General features: G+C 32.5%; 1 protein-coding gene and 1 long non-coding RNA gene across 7 annotated transcripts in view; one reads left to right on the top strand and one right to left on the bottom strand.

The window, feature by feature from the left end:
* The window catches only part of LOC126745677 (5'-AMP-activated protein kinase subunit gamma-2), a 158,688-nt gene that overhangs the window by 84,073 nt on the left and 53,837 nt on the right, over positions 1-20,778 (bottom strand). For all 4 annotated transcript variants that reach the window (XM_050453638.1, XM_050453637.1, XM_050453639.1 and 1 more), the window contains one exon: positions 20,136-20,154. In XM_050453638.1, the coding sequence (XP_050309595.1) occupies positions 20,136-20,154 (19 nt within the window). The remainder of the gene's footprint in view (positions 1-20,135; positions 20,155-20,778) is intronic.
* The window catches only part of LOC126745684 (uncharacterized), a 107,262-nt gene that overhangs the window by 40,273 nt on the left and 46,211 nt on the right, over positions 1-20,778 (top strand). The window lies entirely within an intron of this gene.

Genomic DNA, 20,778 nt, shown 5'->3' with positions numbered 1-20,778 from the left:
TTAAATGTTTATAGAGTTTTTTTTTGAAAATTTTAATTTGCGTAACTTCGACCCAATTTCTACTCAAGAGTAAAATTGGAAATAATTTGAAATAACGATACTTATATTTATTTTTATTTGTTTATTAAGTGACAATTTTAAATAAAAATTATATTTTAAAATCGTGTGCACGTTTAAAGTTTTGCGTATTTTTTAGACATATTTTTTTTCAATGAAAGTTAATTTATTTAAAATTATAAATTAAAAATTAATTATTTAAAACATTATTCAAGGCACTCCAAGACACTCAGATCCCTGGAATAAGACTCTCAGATTATCTGGAAATGTAAGATTCAAAAGAAGGAGGCTCAGATTACTCTCAAGTGTCTTGAAGACGTCTCAGAGTAGTTAGAAGATTATTCCAGGCACTCCAAGCAGCTCAGATCCCTGGAATAAGACTCTTAGATTATATAGAAACGAAAGATTCAAAAGAGGGAGGCGCAGATCGACTCAGATTGCACTCAATTATCTTGAAGACGTCTCAGAATAGTTAGAAGATTATTCCAGGGGCTCCAAGTAGCTCAGATCCCTGAAATGAGACTCTCAGGTTATCTAGAAACGAAAGATTCAAAAGAAGGAGGCTCAGATTACTCTCAAGTGTCTTGAAGACGTCTCAGAGTAGTTAGAAGATTATTCCAGGCACTCCAAGTAGCTCAGATCCCTGGAATAAGACTCTTAGATTATATAGAAACGAAAGATTTAAAAAAGAGGGAGGCGCAGATTGACTCAGATTGCACTCAATTGTCTTAAAGACATCTCAGAGTAGTTAGAAGACTATTTCAGGCCCTCCAAGTAGCTCAGATCTTTGAAATGAGACTCTCAGATTATCTAGAAACGCAAGATTCAAAAGAGGGAGGCGCAGATTTACTCAGATTGCACTCAATTATCTTGAAGACGTCTCAAAGTAGTTAAAAGATTATTCCAGGCAGTCCAAGTAGCTCAGATCCCTGGAATAAGACTGTTAGATTATATAGAAACGAAAGATTTAAAAGAGGGAGGCGCAGATTGACTTAGATTGCACTCAATTGCCTTAAAGACATCTCAGAGTAGTTAGAAGATTATTCCAGGCACTCCAAGCAGCTCAGATCCCTGGAATAAGACTCTCAGGTTATCTAGAAACGAACGATTCAAAAGAAGGAGGCTCAGATTACTCTCAAGTGTCTTGAAGACGTCTCAGAGTAGTTAGAAGATTATTCCAGGCACTCCAAGTAGCTCAGATCCCTGGAATAAGACTGTTAGATTATGTAGAAACGAAAGATTTAAAAGAGGGAGGCGCAGATTGACTTAGATTGCACTCAATTATCTTGAATACGTCTCAGAGTAGTTAGAAGATTATTCCAGGCACTCCAAGCAGCTCAGATCCCTGGAATAAGACTCTCAGGTTATCTAGAAACGAACGATTCAAAAGAAGGAGGCTCAGATTACTCTCAAGTGTCTTGAAGACGTCTCAGAGTAGTTAGAAGATTATTCCAGGCACTCCAAGTAGCTCAGATCCCTGGAATAAGACTCTTAGATTATATAGAAACGAACGATTCAAAAGAAGGAGGCTCAGATTACTCTCAAGTGTCTTGAAGACGTCTCAGAGTAGTTAGAAGACTATTCCAGGCACTCCAAGTAGCTCAGATCTTTGAAATGAGACTCTCAGATTATCTAGAAACGCAAGATTTAAAAGAGGGAGGCGCAGATTAACTCAGATTACACTGATTTGCCTTGAAGACGTTTCAGAGTAATTAGAAGATTATTCCAGGCACCCCAAGTAGTTCAGAAGTCTTACCCTACTCACTCTAAGTAGCTCAGATCTCTGAAATGAGACTCTCAGATTATCTAGAAACGCAAGATTCAAAAAAGAGAGGCGCAGATTGACTCAGATTGCCCTCAATTACCTTGAAGAGCACTCAGTAACCCTGTAATTTTTTTTTTATTTTTTGTCAAAATTTATTTAAGGAAAAGTTTAATAATTAAAATAACAAAAATATACCAACATTAGATATATCAATTTTTTAATTCTTTTTTTTATTTAAGGTTTTTTTAAAATAGTCTATTTTGCAAAAAAAAAAAATAAAATATTAATAATAAAAATTAAAATAAATATTTTAAATTAGAAGGTAATTAATACAACATATACAGTAAATATCTCAAATTTAATTGAAAATATATATTTTTTTAAATTAAAAAAATAGAACAATTTTTTTAAATAAACAAATATATTCTTTAATAAAAATAAGATTTGTTTATTATTATGTATATTTTGCAATTAGAGTCAAATTCAAAAAAAAAAAATAAAAAAATATACAGGGTGGTCCAGGAATACAATAAATGCTATACAAATTCCGCGATGCTTTAACGGAAAACCAAACATTTTAATGAACTAATTAAGGTTTCAGGGTATTTGTAAAGAAAATAATATTCTTTCCCTCGTCTATATTATATTTTAAATTAACCTTAGCAGTACTGATAATTGTTTAGTGAAATTTTCCTTAAATGCGCAATTTTTCCACATATTTTAGGTACATTTTACAGTTTTTCATTCCAATTTTGATAACGGAATAACTCGCTTTAATATTCACCTATTAAACAATACAACAACTCTTTAAATCGAATTTACATATATTTGGCACACTTCTGCAGTAAATTTCATTAGTTACGTTTACAGCGCGTGTACCGGATATTTAATACTGATTTTGAATTACCAAAATGACTAGTCCTAAGTTTTGCTTAAGAGGTTTTTATTTTTGCACATAAAAATAAAGAAAAAGAGCTTAAGCCTAGAAAAAAAATTATTAGTATATTTTTATTATTTTAAACAGCAATTTTAGTAAAGTTATGTCCTCTAAAGCGAAAAAATCCCTTCAACTGAAATGTTGATTCCAGAGAAACTCCTGCGCTAATTTAACCCTCAAAATCAATCCTTGTAAACAGGGCCGTACTAAATAAAAATAGTCTATCGTTTGATCTATAAACCTAATAGCGCGTTGTAAACGTAGCTATTGAAAGTCGATTAAAAAATTAAATAACTAGGGGTCCATAGGACTATAAGACTCTTTTTATTGAGGATGCCACTTTAAAAATCATTGAAAGATTCAGGCAGTAATCCTTTAAAATAAGTGACCTCCTTGCATATTCACGTATTAAATTTACTAAAAAAAAATACCATGTCCCACTTTTTTAGCCTTAATTTGCATGCTACAGTGAAACTTTCTTACCTAAAACCCATCGTCCATAGTTCACACTCCCTTTCGAGTTTCACCGCACACTTACCACATTAACCATAATCACTTTTCTCACCCGAATGCACTCTCTTCTTGATTAAAAAAAACTCACCGTAAACGCTTGAAAATAGTCCCGGAGAGCAGCGACACGTGCAACAACAAACGTATTATACTGACTGGCTCTGCAACGTTGTCGACAGTTATATTTTAAAAATTCCACAAAGAATCCGCGCGTTCATACAAAAAAATTCACAAATTGCAAAATAGTTTCTAATAATAATGTAAATAATACGCGATGCGGCCGGTCTATTGCCACATCAAACTGTTCAGTCAATCAACCCGACGCTTATTAACTGTTTCAACGTGGTTTGTTGGTGATAGAGGTGGTGGTACCAGCTGTTGCTGCTGCTGCTATGGAGAAAGGATGTTGTTGGATTTGTCTAAGGCGATTGACTCGTTTGCGTTGTCTGATTTTTTTTCTTTTTTTTTTATTCTACCCGTAATTGATTTACTTAGAAGTGTTTCAAGGTTGCATCAGTTGCGAAGAGTTATTATGTTATAGTAATGCCTCTAGGGGGTATTGAACTTTCGATTAATATCGCGTTTCATACGTTCAGATTATGAAGAAATTAATTATTAGAGAACTTATTCAAACAAGGTAGTAGGTGCACCAATTGTTTTATTAGGGCCATAGTAAAGGAAAAATGCTTTTTTTGTAAGTGATAGTGCGGATATGAAACTAAAATTGAAAATTTCCACTTATTCAGTCTCAGTCAATCATATTAGTCAAGCAATGCAAGAAAAACCTTATTTTCAAAAGATCTAAGCGGTAATAAAAAAATGAGAGGAAGATATGGAAAAAAGAAATAGAGGTTCAAATATCCCTGTCTCAGTGTGTCATTATGACAGATGAAGGTAATAAAATGTTGCTGTCTCGCTCACATTGACCAAACTATACCAGAAAACACTATTTGTAAGAGATCCAGACAGTAATGCAAAAATTTAAAAAAACTTATTAAAAAAAAAAAAAATTGTTGGGCGCCAAAAAGTTATAATACAATATTAATAATTTTGCCGTTAAATATTTATAAATTATCTATTTACTGATATTAATACAAATTGCAGAATAATTAAATAAACTGCAATAGAAAAACACAATTTTAAAATGATACCGAAGATATTAAAGAATTGAGACAGGGATATGTGCGATAAAGTCGAGATTTTGGTCCTCCTATGACCTATATTCTGGACGTAGTTTAAAAATAAATGAAGAATTATTATAAAATTAGTGTTTTCTTATTTAATTGGATCAACCACAATGGAAAAACACAATTTTTAACAAATCTAGACAGTAATACAAAAATTTTAAAAAAATTATTGTTGGGCGCCAAAAAGTATTAATTCAATATTAATAATTTTTGGCGTTAAATATTTAAAAAATTATTTATTTACTGATATTAATACAAATTGCAGAATAAGGGTTGTGTTGATGAAAAACAATGTTTTTGCAGAAAATATATATTTAATGTTTCATTTTTGCAAAAACATTGTTTTTCATCAACACAACCCTTACCCCCCCCACCCACCCCACACAACTTACCAGTAAGAAATTCTTCTGCAAAATCACTGTTTCATCAAATAATACAGATGAATTAAATTATTTATTTAAATTTGATATAATTATATATATGTATATTAATAAATATTTAATACAAAAACAGTGCTCTTAAGACAAAATGTTATGGACGAAAAACGGTGATTTTCAAAGAGAATTTCTTACTGGTAAGTAGTGTGGGGTGGGTGGGGGGGGGTAAGGGTTGTCCTGATGAAAAACAATGTTTTTGCAGAAAATATATATTTAATATTTAATTTTTGCATAAATATTGTTTTTCATCAGGACAACTCTTACCCCCCCACCCACCCCACTCAACTTACCAGTAAGAAATTCTTCTGCAAAATCACCGTTTCATCAAATAATACACAAGAATTAAATTATTTATTTAAATTTGATATAATTGTATATATGTATATTTAATAAATATTTAATACAAAAACAGTGCTCTTAGGTTAGATATTATGGACGAAAAACGGTGATTTTTCAACAGAATTTCTTACTGGTCAAATATATGGGGTGGGTGGGGGGGTAAGGGTTGTCCTGATGAAAAACAATGTTTTTGCAGAAAATATATATTTAATATTTAATTTTTGCATAAATATTGTTTCTTATCAGGACAACCCTTACCCCCCCACCCACCCCACACTACTTACCAGTAAGAAATTCTTCTGCAAAATCACTTTTTCATCAAATAATACACAAGAATTAAATTATTTATTTAAATTTGATATAATTGTATATATGTATATTTAATAAATATTTAATACAAAAACAGTGCTCTTAGGTTAAATATTATGGACGAAAAACGGTGATTTTTCAACAGAATTTCTTACTGGTCACATATTTGGGGTGGGTGGGGGGTTAAGGGTTGTCCTGATGAAAAACAATGTTTTTGCAGAATATATCTATTTAACGTTTAATTTTTGCAAAAATATTGTTTTTCATCAACAAAACACTTACCCCCCCACCCACCCCACACAACTTACCAGTAAGAAATTCTTCTGCAAAATCACCGTTTCATCAAATAATACACATGAAATAAATTATTTATTTAAATATGATATAAATATATATATGTATATTTAATAAATATTTAATACAAAAACAGTGCTCTTACATTAGATATTATGGAGGAAAAACGGTGATTTTTCAACAGAATTTCTTACTGGGTAAATCTTTGTAAATATAGAAGAAAATGACTTTACTAAGAGGTTTTTTTGAGATACTGCGACAGCAAGTTATGCCCTATATAGTGTACAACTGTAGCTATACAATAATAGCACTTACATCAAAGACTTTACAGAACTTCGTTGCCTAGTGACTAGACTAAAAACCCAATTTCCAGAAGATCATATCGATTTATGTAAAATTTTTAGCGAATGTTTCCTATATTTAAGAACAATATACAGAAAACAAAAGGCAGCCACTCACGTCCAAGTGTATAAACAAGGAGCGGCAAACTCTGGATCGTTGCCAACTAATACGAGAACGTCGATTCATTTAGGGACATTTTGGGAATAGAACCCACCCCCCGGGGCAAGCGTTCAATGCGGAAGTCACGTAAGCTACACTATGGATTTTGTTGTTCGACCTTACTAAATATGTAAATGGAACGCAAGAGGTTAATGGCCAATGGAAAAAAATTACAGCATTATATAATTCTAACTCAACGTCTTAAAAATACACAGTGTTCGAAATTTGTAGAACTTTTTAAAGTGTATTTCATTAATCTTGAAATTAGTTGCGTGGCGCTTTAATGGTACACGCGGCCCACCAAGTTAATTCCAGTCTGCTGGGAGAACCAAAGTGGGAGGTCAATAATAGAGAGACACATGGTAATTTTTGAGGTCCACAAAAAATGCTTTACTACGAAGGTCTCTAAAATATTTTTTTTTTCAATTAATGATTTTGATTTCCAGCTCACCGGACCGTGAATTTATTTTGCCATAAAGGATTATTTAGTTTCCGTGACGCGTATGTGGGTCGTGTGGCCTCGTAAGAAAAATTCTTTGTCAGTTTTAAGGAATATTTTATTAAGCGTGTCTTTTATATTTCATATTATGCTGCTCAATTTTTAATTTATTTTCAATTTTATTCTGTGAATTAAAAATCATTCTTATGTTAGACAGGAAATATTTTTTCATACTTTTTTAGATAATAAAAGTAATATTTGTTTCAATCATTTAATATCTCTTCAAGGCATTTAAACCATTTTTTTCTCAATTTTCAGGCATTGAGGGCAATTTCTCTGTTTATTTTACCAAATTTTTTACCTAGTTTTCAATTTAATTCTAGGTATTTCATTGTCATTTTTATGTTATTAAAGAAATATTTTTTTCGACGTTTTCCAGGCCCCTTTCCATTAATTTTTTATATAATTCCAGGCATCATATCCATAATTTCTCTTCTATTTTGTTGAAGGTATTCAAATTTATTCTTTCGAGCTAATTTTCAATTGCCTGGAATAATACAAACTTGATTTTATTTTTCCAGGCAGTTGAGGTTTAGAGGTAGACACAATTTATTATTCCATTGCCTGAAATTCGGAAATAACTGCCTGGAGTCAATAATTTGAAAGGATCCAGGTGGAATTATAAAGAAAATCATGATTCAAGTGCCTAATATAAAAAAAACCGGTTAAAATTATAATATAACTGAACTGTCTAAAATTATAAATTTATTAAAAAACAAAAAAATTGATTAACTGTGACTTGCACAAAATTAATAAAAATTAGGGTTCAATTGGCAAGTGTAGCAGAACTATAAACTGGAATAATACAAAAAAAATTAATATACTTTTCCAGGGAGTTGCTGCTTGGAAAACCCGTTTTTCCAGTAATTTTTCATTTGATTCCAGACATTTCAGATCTCTGCAAGGCATCAAAAGAACTTTCAGGCATTTGGGAGTAATTTTCACTTTTGTTCCATATTTTTATAGTTTCTAGGAATTGAAAAGAATTCTTGATTTAATTCCAGGCATTTTACCATATCTATATTTTTTCAAAAATTAAAACTAACATGTTAAATATGATTTCTAAGCTCAGCAGGCCGTAAAGTTTACTCTCCCGTAAAATAATTTAGTTGTCGTGACACATATGCGGGTCATGTGGCCTGGTAAACAAAATTCTTTGTGGACATTTTTGTAGTTCTTTAATAAATGTGTTTGTGGCTCATAACCTGCAGAGTTTTGAACTAATTTTCAATTTCGTTTTATACATTTGATTGTCATTTTCATGTTTTCCAGGAAATATTTTTTAGCGTTTTTCCAAGTTATTCCAGTAATTTTCTCATTTAATTCCAGATATTTAAATATCTCTGGAATAAATTTTTAAAAAATAATGAATCTATTCTTCCAGGCAGTTGAGGGCTGGAATTACAAAGAAAATTGTGTTTCAATTGCCTGGACTAAACCAAACTATAAAACTGCCTGGAAAAATTAAAAAATATTGAATATATTTTTCTAGGTACGTTTACGACCTAAAATCACGCAACAATTGCCTGGAATAAATAAAAATAATTAATTTATTCGTCCAGGCATTAGAGGCGTGCAAATTACAAAGAAAGAAAATCGTGCTTCAAGTGTCTTAGACTATAATAACTGACTAAAACCATTAATTTATTGAATTGCCTAAAATTAGGGTTCAACCGCCTAGTGTAGCAAAACAATAACCTGGAATAATACACAAATAGTTAATTTACTTTTCCAGAGAGTGAATGCCCGGGAAATGAATTCCAGGGAGTTGCTGCTTGGAAACCGCGTTTTTCCAGTAATTTTTCATTTCAATTCCAGACATTTCCGACCTCTTCAAGGCATCAAAAGAACTTTCAGGCATTTGGGAGCAATTTTCCCTTTTGTTCCATATTTTTATAGTTTCTAAGAATTGACAAGAAGTCTTGATTTAATTCCAGGCATTTAACCATATTTTTTTTTATTTTGAAACCACTCTTGCATTAATTTTTCATATAATTCCAGGCATTATATCCATAATTTCTCTTCTATTTAGAATATTTGTTTCTATTCGTAATATAATTTCTAGCTGACTGGGCCGTAGAGTTTACTCTTTCGTAAGATAATTTAGTCGTCGTGACGCGTATGTGCGTCATGCGGCCTGGTAAGAAAAATTATTTGTGGCGGTTTTATTAAAATATTTTTCGCGTGGCTCAACTGCCTGGAATAAAAAAATTATTTTATTATTCCAGGCAGTCCCGAGGTTTAGAGAGGTAGAGGCAATCCATTATTCTACTGCCTAAAATCCGGAAATAATTTCCTGGAATAAATTTTAAAAAAATGAATCTATTCTTCCAGGCAGTTGAGGTCTGGAATTACACAGAAAATTGTGGTTCAATTGCCTCAAAATAAACCAAACTGTAAAACTGCCTGGAATAAATAAAAATAATTAATTTATTCGTCCAGGCATTAGAGGTGTGCATATTACAAAGAAAATCGTGCTTCAAGTGTCTTAGACTATAATAACTGACTAAAACCATTAATTTTTTGAACTGCCTAAAATCAGGGTTCAACCGCCTATAGTGCAGCAAAACAATAACCTGGAATAATACAAAAATAATTAATTTACTTTTCCAGAGAGTGAATGCCCGGGAAATGAATTCCAGGGAGTTGCTGCTTGGAAAACGCGTTTTTCCAGTAATTTTTCATTTCAATTCCAGACATTTCCGACCTCTTCAAGGCATCAAAAAAACTTTCAGGCATTTGGGAGCAATTTTCCCTTTTGTTCCATATTTTTATAGTTTCTAGGAATTGAAAAGAATTCTTGATTTAATTCCAGGCATTTTACCATATTGTTTTCATTTTGAAACCACTCTTGCATTAATTTTTCATATAATTCCAGGCATTATATCCATAATTTCTCTTCTATTTAGAATAATTGTTTCTATTCGTAATATGATTTCTAGCTGACTGGGCCATAGATTTTACTCTCTCCTAAGATAATTTAGTTATCCGTGACGCGTATGTGCGTCATGCGGCCTGGTAAGAAAAATTATTTGTGGCGGTTTTATTAAAATATTTTTCGCGTGGCTCAACTGCCTGGAATAAAAAAATTATTTTATTATTCCAGGCAGTCCCGAGGTTTAGAGAGGTAGAGGCAATTCATTATTCTACTGCCTAAAATCCGGAAATAATTTCCTGGAATAAATTTAAAAAAAAATGAATCTATTCTTCCAGGCAGCTGAGGTCTGGAATTACACAGAAAATTGTGGTTCAATTGCCTCAAAATAAACCAAACTGTAAAACTGCCTGGAATAAATAAAAATAATTAATTTATTCGTCCAGGCATTAGAGGTGTGCAAATTACAAAGAAAATCGTGCTTCAAGTGTCTTAGACTATAATAACTGACTAAAACCATTAATTTATTGAATTGCCTAAAATTAGGGTTCAACCGCCTATAGTGCAGCATAACAATAACCTGGAATAATACAAAAATAATTAATTTACTTTTCCAGAGAGTGAATGCCTGGGAAAATTTTCCAGTAGTTTTTAATTTAATTCCAGGCATTCAAAAACGGTCATTTTCACATCAAAACGGTTTTCTCTAGACTTCCAGGCATTTGGGAGTAAATTTTTCTTTTATTCCAGGCATTTCAGTACAGTACTGTTTTTTGTTCTAAATATCAGCGTCTTGACGCACATATGGTACACGCGGCCCGCTAAGCTAATTTGGCACTGTCAGAGAAGCAGAGAGTTTCGAAGAAGGTCAGTCATAGAGAGTGCAAAAAACGCTTTACTACTGCTACTCAATTTCACTGTCTGTAATATTTTTTTTCAATTTAAAATTAACATGCTAAATATGATTCCTAGTTTACCGAGCCGTGGGTAAAATCCACGTAAAATAATTTAGTTGCCGTGACAGGTATGTGGGTCATGCGGCCTGGTGTAAAAAAATTTCTCGTTGCGCTTTTTGACTTATCTTATTTAAGGTGTTTCTATGTTTCGTATGTTGCACGCTTTTAAATTAATATTTATTTTTATGTTTTCCAGAAAATAATATTTTGTGTTTTCCAGGCTTTTCCATTATTTTTTTTCACTAAATTCCAACCATTTAAAAAGGTCAATAATAGAGCGACATGGACATATTTAAGGTTAAAACGTACAAACTCAGATCGAATATCTCTAACATAACTTTTTTTAACTAATGATTTTAATTTCTAGCTCACCAGGCCGTGTATCTTACTTTCCCGTAAGATCATTTAGTTGGCGTGACACGTATGTGAGTCATGTGGCCTGGTACGAATTTTTTTGTTGCAGACCTTTGAGCTAATTTTCACGTTTATTTGTCCAGAAAATACTTTTAAAGCGTTTCCAGTAGTTTTTCATTAAATTCCAAGCATTATATTCACAATTTCTCTTTTACTCATATAATCATTTCTAGCTTACTGGGCCGTGGAGTTTACTCTCCCGTAAGATAATTTAGCTACCGTGACACATACGTGGGTCATGTGGCCTGGTAAAAAAAATGTCTGCGACGCTTTTTGTAGTTCTTTATTAAAGATGATTATGGTTCATGCTGCAAAACTGATTTTCAATTTTGTTCTATAAATTTGATTTTTAAGTTTTCCAGAAAATATGTTTTTACATTTTCCAGATTAATCCAGTAATTTACTCATTTATTTCCAGATATTTGAATTTCTCCATATTTTTTTTTTAAATCATTTTCGTGACGCGTATATGGTACACGCGGCCCTCCAAGCTAATTTCGGCCCGCCAGAAAAGGGGTTTAAAAAATCAATAATAAAAAAAAAGGAGAGACATGGTAACTTCTGACGTAAAAAAAACGTTTTACTACCACCCAATTCCACATTTCGTAAAATAATTTTTTTTATTAAAACGAACACGATAAATATTATTTCTAGTTCACCGAGCCATAGATTTTACTCTCTCCTAAGATAATTAAGTCGTCGTGACGCGTATGTGCGTCATGCGGCTTAGTGGGAAAAATGATTTGTGGCGGGTATCGTCGAGTTTAAAGAATATGTTATTAAAGGCATTTTTCATATGGTCCAGACTCTCAAAGTAATTTTCCAGGAAATATTTTTCGCGTGGTTCAACTGCCTGGAATAATTAAAAAAAAAAATCTGAGGCAATTCATTATTCTACTGCTTGCCTGGAATAAATATAAATATTGTTTTTTTTTTAATTCTTCCAGGCATTTGAGCTCTGGAATTACAAAGAAAATTATGGTTAAACTGCCTGGAATAATGAAAAATAATTGATTTATTTGTCCAGGCATTAGAGGTGTGAAAAATCACGCTTCAAGTGTCTCAGATTAAAAAAAAAATTTGCTCAAGACTATAAACTGCCTAAAACCATTAATTTATTGAACTGCCTGGAATTAAAAAAATATATATGAATTACCTAAAATTAGGGTTCAAAAACCTGGAATAATCCAAAAATAATTAATTGACTTTTCCAGATAGTGAATGCCTAGGAAACTTTGCCAGTAATTTTTCATTTGATTCCAGGCATTTTGAAAAAGTCATATTTATTTCAGGAATTTTAAACGTGCCTTCAAAGCATAAAAAAGGACTTCTAGGCTTTTGAAGCAACTGTTCCAGACATTTTAACATATTTTTTTATAGTTTTCAGGAACTGGAAATAATTTTTTTATTAATTCTAGGCCTAGATATTTTTTTTCATTAATAATTTAATTAACAGCTCCCTCGTCACCCTGCACCCCCCTGCACGAGACCTATGACAGAAAAACTGTACCCTCAACTTCTCTGAATAGAATTTTTTCTGGTGGTCAAACCAATACAATTGAATGCGTTTCTTAATGGATTACTACGTTGCCATATATATATTTTTTTAATTTCATAAGTCATAACCGAGCAAATGTGGGCCAGTATGTAATATATATGCAAAATACCGCTCTATGCCCACTTTCCTGGGCAAATCTCCATAAATAGCATATAATAAATATATGCCGGAAATAATGCACCCTCTTCAAATCAGACAAAGTAAACACAGTCAAAGACCTGAAAGGATCACTCTCACTTATTAAAGAGTACTCTTACAAGTCGTATCCTTGATCTTAAAACGAGCACAATAAAACACGCACCCGAATAACGAACGCTCCAAGCTCTCGCTACTAGATCCACTCTCAACCATTAACTGATAAAAACTATTTTAGAAAAAAAATAATAATAATCTCGAGAGCATATTATAATTAATGTAATAAAAGATAAGCCGGTTTAATCCATCATTTTTTGGCTGATAATTTGAACCTAAAACGTGGTTTAACGCGACGAAAACGCTCTATTGTGTCGTAGAGCTGGCGCGAGGTTCACGCGGCTTCTCCCGGCAATATTTTGGGGGGTATTCTGCCTTTTGGTCGGGTTTCGTTCGACGGTGTTGCCGCTACGGACCGTTCAAATGTCGCTCTTTATATGCGGATATTAGTGGGAGTATCGTGGCCAGTGGTGGATCTTCGGTTTTTGAGGCTAACTGGAAAATTTAAAATCCAGGAAACCGAGGCAGTTATGAAGGCAATTTAAGCGTAAAAAATATCTTTGGAAGGCATAAAATGACTTGAAAAACGGTTATTTAGCAAATATTCCTTGAAATATTGGAATTCCTTGAAATACTTGAAATTCCTATTTTTTAATGTCAACAATGTTTTAATGTCTCACCGAGTGAGAAACCTATATTTTTTAATTAATGTTATTCAGACTTTTGTCATTTTCCACGCTTTCCAAAAATGTAAAGTATTTTTTTATCTCTTCCAGGCATTTGTAACTGCTTTCGTGTCTTCTAGGTATATATAATAGTTTGTCATCATTAGATATGATGATGACAAACTATTGAGCAGACTAAGACAATGAGAGGTCAAAAGTCAATTTTTTAACTTTCAATCGCAACTCACCTCTCTAATATGCCTCGAATCATCCTAAAATGTTACTCCTCGTAAGTAATTGATCCAAATACAGACGTGAACCATCAATTCATTAAGATTGTCAATGATTTCTGGGTCTCACATGGGTTTTCATGCCAAAAAGTGGGTCAAAAGTCGATTATTTGGGTTTCTACCGCATCTCACCTCTCTAATATGCCTCGAATCATCTTGAAGTGTTACTTTTCGTACGTAATTGATCCAAACACAGACGTGAACCATCAATTTATTGCGATCGTCAATGATTCCTAAGTCTCAGATGGGTTTTCATGCCAAAAAAGGGGTCAAAAGTCGATTATTTGGGTTTCTACCGCATCTGACCTCTCTAATATGCCTCGAATCATCTTGAAATGTTACTTTTCGTACGTAATTGATCCAAATACAGACGTGAACCATCAATTCATTGCGATCGTCAATGATTCCTGGGTCTCAGATAGGTTTTCATGCCAAAAAGTGGGTCAAAAGTCGATTATTTGGGTTTCTACCGCATCTCACCTCTCTAATATGCCTCGAATCATCTTGAAATGTTACTTTTCGTACGTAATTGATCCAAATACAGACGTGAACCATCAAATCATTGCGATCGTCAATGATTCCTGGGTCTCAGATGGGTTTTCATGCCAAAAAGTGGGTCAAAAGTCGATTATTTGGGTTTCTACCGCATCTCACCTCTCTAATATGCCTCGAATCATCTTGAAATGTTACTTTTCTCATGTAATTGATCCAAATACAGACGTGAACCATCAAATCATTACGATCGTCAATGATTCCTGGATCTCAGATGGGTTTTCATGCCAAAAAGTGGGTCAAAAGTCGATTATTTGGGTTTCTACCGCATCTCACCTCTCTAATATGCCACGAATCATCTTGAAATATTACTTTTCGTACGTAATTGATCCAAATACAGACGTGAACCATCAATTCATTGCGATCGTCAATGATTCCTGGGTCTCAGATAGGTTTTCATGCCAAAAAGTGGGTCAAAAGTCGATTATTTGGGTTTCTACCGCATCTCACCTCTCTAATATGCCTCGAATCATCTTGAAATGTTACTTTTCTCATGTAATTGATCCAAATACAGACGTGAACCATCAAATCATTACGATCGTCAATGATTCCTGGATCTCAGATGGGTTTTCATGCCAAAAAGTGAGTCAAAAGTCGATTACTTGGGTTTCTACCGCATCTCACCTCTCTAATATGCCTCGAATCATCTTGAAATGTTACTTTTCTTACGTAATTGATCCAAACACAGACGTGAACCATCAAATCATTACGATCGTCAATGATTTCTGGGTCTCAGATGGGTTTTCATGCCAAAAGAGGGGTCAAAAGTCGATTATTTGGGTTTCTACCGCATCTCACCTCTAATATGCCTCGAATCATCTTGAAATGTTACTTTTCTCATGTAATTGATCCAAATACAGACGTGAACCATCAAATCATTACGATCGTCAATGATTCCTGGATCTCAGATGGGTTTTCATGCCAAAAAGTGGGTCAAAAGTCGATTATTTGGGTTTCTACCGCATCTCACCTCTCTAATATGCCACGAATCATCTTGAAATATTACTTTTCGTACGTAATTGATCCAAATACAGACGTGAACCATCAATTCATTGCGATCGTCAATGATTCCTGGGTCTCAGATAGGTTTTCATGCCAAAAAGTGGGTCAAAAGTCGATTATTTGGGTTTCTACCGCATCTCACCTCTCTAATATGCCTTGAATCATCTTAAAATGTTACTTTTCTTACGTAATTGATCCAAATACAGACGTGAACCATCAATTCATTACGATCGTCAATGATTCCTGAGTCTCAGATGGATTTTGGAAGCTACTAGATAGATGTTCACTTTCATAGATTTTATTTATTACGTGAATAAGTTGTTCTAGGTTTTCTGCACGTATTTGTTTAATCAGATTAGCGGATATGCCCTTAAAACCTGAAGAGCTTTTTTTTTGAGATTGTTGATGTGTTTTATTAGCTTGTTATGGGTAATTGGAGCCAAAAAGAGGTTCTTTAGGCTTCGAGGGTTGAGAAGTATGTGAATTTTTTACACCATTTTTTTTTGTTTAATATTGCAAGTCTTTATTTTAATGTGAAGTATTCAATCTGTTTTTGGTTAGTCGCCTCTCTTATTATTTCATACATTTCCGTCATATTGTCTTTATTGTTGTTAATTTCATATCTAAAGTAATTTCTTTTCTCTGAGTTACAAACAGTTTTCCCAGTAAGAAATTCTTCTGCAACAAATTGTTTTAATCCAACTATTCATAAGAAATGCAAATCAAGAGCAATTTACTTGAAATTTTTTACGTTTATTGAGAAATCTATTGTTAATCGATGAGAGAAGACTGCAAGTTAATTGGTCTATTATTTTTTACGTTATAAATTTTTTAACAAAAACACTCATAAAAAACTTGATATTGCACCATGAGTTCTGTTGGACTATTTTTGGTAAAAAAATTATAAATTAAAAAATAATACACCAATTAATTTGCAACCTTCGCTCGTCGATTAGCAATAGATGTCTCTATAATCACAAGAAGTTTTAAGTAAATCGTTCTTGATTTGAATTTCTTATGAATTTTTAATTTGGTGGGAGTAACAAAAAAAATTCAAATCAAGAGCAATTTATTTGAAATTTCTTATGAATATTAAGAGATCTAATGCTAATCGATGCCAGAAGGTTCTAAGTTATTTGGTCAATTATTTTTTGCAAAAATCCTGTTTTTTTTAACCCCACCGTTTCCTGCTGCTAAAATTCACATCTATAGAAAAACGATTAATTCTCCAGACTCATCACATCCTACTCAGTTGATTGACTCAATTTCCCCAGGTAAAATAATATTAAAATCCAATTTAAAGTTTAATATTGAGTTAGGAATCGAAGTGGGCCAACGATGACGAACTGGCACTCAAACTTCAAGTTCAAGGACTCTGGTCCCCCTGACCCTTGCATGTTGAATTATTAACCGCAGGGAATGTATGTATACATACATACAGGGAACAATAAGGGAATAAGAGGACCTGTTCTTCCCCCTTGATGGAATGTGCGCGGACACGTTAATAATACTGAATTCAATGTTGCCAGAATGCAGGGAATAGATTGGGAATTGATATATTCGCAAATAGTTGAGCTAGGAAATGGGGCAGGTTCTATACAAATCAAATGTGTCCACTTGATATTTTAGTGTCATGTTTAAAACAAGGGATTAGGAAAGGGAAATATTCAGTTTGTTTTATACAAACTATACACAAAAAGTAACACTAAACAGGAATCTTAATTATACAAATCGCTCGAAAAAAACCTCGCGTCCCATTAACCGATTTTATTCCACTCGATTGACGGACGTTACTATTTGCCCTTGACTTTCAAAAAGGCCTTCCGTCGATAAATAAATGAAAAACGAAGAGCATAATCTTGCATAACGACAGTTCCCCCCTCCCCTCCCCCTTCTTGGCTTGAAATTGCCAGATGGGGCACAATAAAAGCGCGTCCTTATGACCTTGAAAGTTGGCAATGAGGAAAGCACGACTACAGGGCCTTATTCAGAACACATTTATTCGTTTAGGTCTAAAAATTAACTGATTCGTAATAACTGATCTTTGCCAAAAGTGAATAATTTTTAAGGTATGTCTGTTGATTTAATTTGCCTTTTTGATATATTTAAGTAGAGAAAAAATGAAAAACTCTCAGTCTCAGTTTCATTTTTTTTTTATTATTTATTATATGTCCCGAAGGTTACATGTTTCGCTTAAAAAAGCATCATCAGACCTTATAAACTAGTAATAACCCTCACAAGATGACCTGCTTAGTACTGTCTTCGGGACATATAATAAATAAATAATTTAAAAAAAATTAACACTGAGACTTAGAGTTTTTTATTTTCTCCCTAGCTTAAATTCGACTACTAGTTCAACGAGTTATTCTTTATGCCTAAATATTATAAGAATGCCAAGAATAAAATGAGAAATTTTTTCAGTAGCTTGAAAATACCTTTCAAATGCCTGTGAATGCTCAAAATAGACTGGAGAATTATTTTTAAGACATTCAGATATAAAATATGACGTAAAAATTTAAATAAAATAGTTCAAAGGTCTGGAACATGACATTGCCTGGAAATCGTATTAGGTGGACTGGAAAAACAATGAAATTAAAATTAAATAATTTATTATACAATTAATGCCTGGAATGTTATTAGGATTACTTAAAAACCCTGAAACATATATAATAATACATGAAATTACTTACTGCCTGGAATAAAATTCCAGAACCATTTTGAACATAGTAACAGCAAAATATGTATGCCTTTATTTCTTTCACTTTTTTTGTTCAAAATTGTTACGTAATTGTATTGATACATTGTGGTTTGTTTCATAAAAAAAAATCTTAAAATTTTGACAGTAACAGTGTTTAACCACCTTCCACTGGAAGTTTGCGGAGATAATTATTTTTTATATATTTACTATATGTTCTGATTTATTTAATTTTCACTGTATTTTTTTAGCTTATTGCCCATACAAGTTATATTCTCTTTTTTTCACAATTGATTTCAACTTAATGGTCCTACTCTAGGAAGGGCTTGGATTTATTTAATTTATTTATTAGGATTTTTATTATTTCGTTTGCATCAAAGACTGATATGATATTTGTTGTTATTATTATTATATAGCAAGTATATATGTTGTTTATTATATTTAGGTACAATTTTTTTATTAGAGAACCCTAAAAACATAAAAATTAAATTTTCATTTTATAGAAAGTAATTATATTGGAATAATTATATTTATCTAACCTGTAAGAAGGAGAACAGATTATTCCAGGCACACCAAGTAAGTCAAAGCTTAGAGGATTAGTCTAAGCACTCGAATTCCTCGAAAAAGCCACTGAAATTAATTTACAAGGTATTCGATTAAAGTCTAAACATTAGATTATCTTAAAATAACTGAGTTTTCACTTATTTTCGATAAAAAATGACAGAGCTACTGCCATTTTTATAGCGATACACCTTTTTTTTTTGGAGAAATAAAATGGGGGTTTTTCACGTTTTACTCGAAAACCTTAAGGTTATGTGAGAAAATTGTAGATACAAAAACTATAGATTTTTTTATCACCTATAATTTTCTTAAAAAGCATTTTTTTCTCAGGTAATTATTTTCTGCAAAAAAAAACGTTTTTCATTAATTCTACCCTTAGCCCCCCACCCACCCCACACAACTTACCAGTAAGAAAATGTTTTAAAAAAATCATTGTTTTTCAAAATAATATGCATGCATAACAGCTGGTTTTGTCATTAATATCCATTCTAATAACACAGTTTGTTTATTTAAATTTGATATAATTATATATATATGTATATTAATAAATTTTTAATACAAAAACAGAGATTTTTTAAAACAATTTCTTACTGGCCAATGTTTGGGGTGGGTGGGTGGGTGTAAGGGTTATGTTGATGAAAAACAATATTTTTGCAGTAAATATATATGCAATATTTAATTTAGAAACACAGTTTATCTAAATTTGATGAGATTTAATATATAAATATTTACTATAAAAACAGCGTTATTAGATTGGATATTATGGACAAAAAACAGTGATTTTTCAGAAGAATTCCATTAAATATTTGAGGTGTATTATACGCATATGCTACAATTTTATTAATATACCTTGACTTATTTATTATTCATTATATATTTTGTTTTTTGATGATCACAAACGTTATATATGACTATACAGTTTATATTGGGTGTAAAATTGTGTACGTATTGAATATTATATATAAATATTCTTAATGATTCTCTCTTTTTGTCCCTGAATAAAGAATTTAATTTATTATTCTCTTTAGACGATTAGCTCGACCTGGAAGGAAACCGTCAAAGGAAGTAGGTGTCACTCAAATTCTTTCGCAGTCACACCAATTATTGTTGTACTACAAGGTTCCTTCGAATCAAAAAACCGCTAAAACTCAGACCCTTTTCACAACTTGGCAACAGGGGAGGCATTCACCGCGATCCTTCCTTCCTACTACGCAGCGGCCACATCGGAGATTTAGTAGTAGTAAAGAACCATAACATAGTAAGCCCGCATTATTATTAATGATAAAACACGCCCGTGACCCAACAGAGTTACGTAACAGACGTGCCCCCCTCGCCAACTAAATTGCGCAATACTCGCTCGGGTATAGAGACGGTGTTAACGTGACATCTATGAACCGTTTATCGAGACCTTAATACAGGTTTCTTTAAAATATAGAGCTTTCACCATTTGATCCGGATAAGTGACATATGAGGGAAAAAAGTTGGTACTTCAAGCAATGCGTTTTTCAATATTATTTGTAGTAAATGTGTGGGGACTTACCTAAATGTTGATTCGCTTTCTGAAACAAAAAAAAATAAACATTTTAGAACCTTAATTTAGCAAATTTTCTAAAGACGTAATAAAAGTAATTCAATATTTTGTGGTTGGATTTTCAGCTACGTTGCATGTTACACATTTGTACAGTAACCGATTTTAATAACCACCTTAAAACTCCTTTGGAATTTTCTGTAGACTTATAGACATGACCTGCATTGCATGCAGACTGTACTTCACTGAAATTTACACAATAAACCTTATAATACTGAAATTAGAGCCAACGTGTTAAAATAATTTGAGTCGCATTTAATGGAGATAACACTAAAAGATAGTGAGGAATGAAACCTCAAAAAGTGAAAAACATTTTATCCAACTTTGGGCCAGATTGTCCACCCTAACAATCCTGATGCATACGGTGCATTTATGCATTCCATAATTGAATTGGGCACCACAGTAAACAAGGTAATTAAAAAAAAAAAAATTAACATTCGTTACATCATCATTACATTCATCATTCAACCATTACTATCACTATTCTTTTCTTACAGACAGAATATACCAGATGGATCAATTCAATTTTCGTAGGTGCCAAACTCAATGACACTCACGATTTTTCTTTTTATTCGATTATGTAAAACATGCTTCT

The sequence above is a fragment of the Anthonomus grandis genome, chromosome 16 (assembly GCF_022605725.1).
Source record: "Anthonomus grandis grandis chromosome 16, icAntGran1.3, whole genome shotgun sequence".
NCBI lineage: Eukaryota > Metazoa > Arthropoda > Insecta > Coleoptera > Curculionidae > Anthonomus > Anthonomus grandis.
This window is presented reverse-complemented; position numbering and strand designations above follow the sequence as displayed.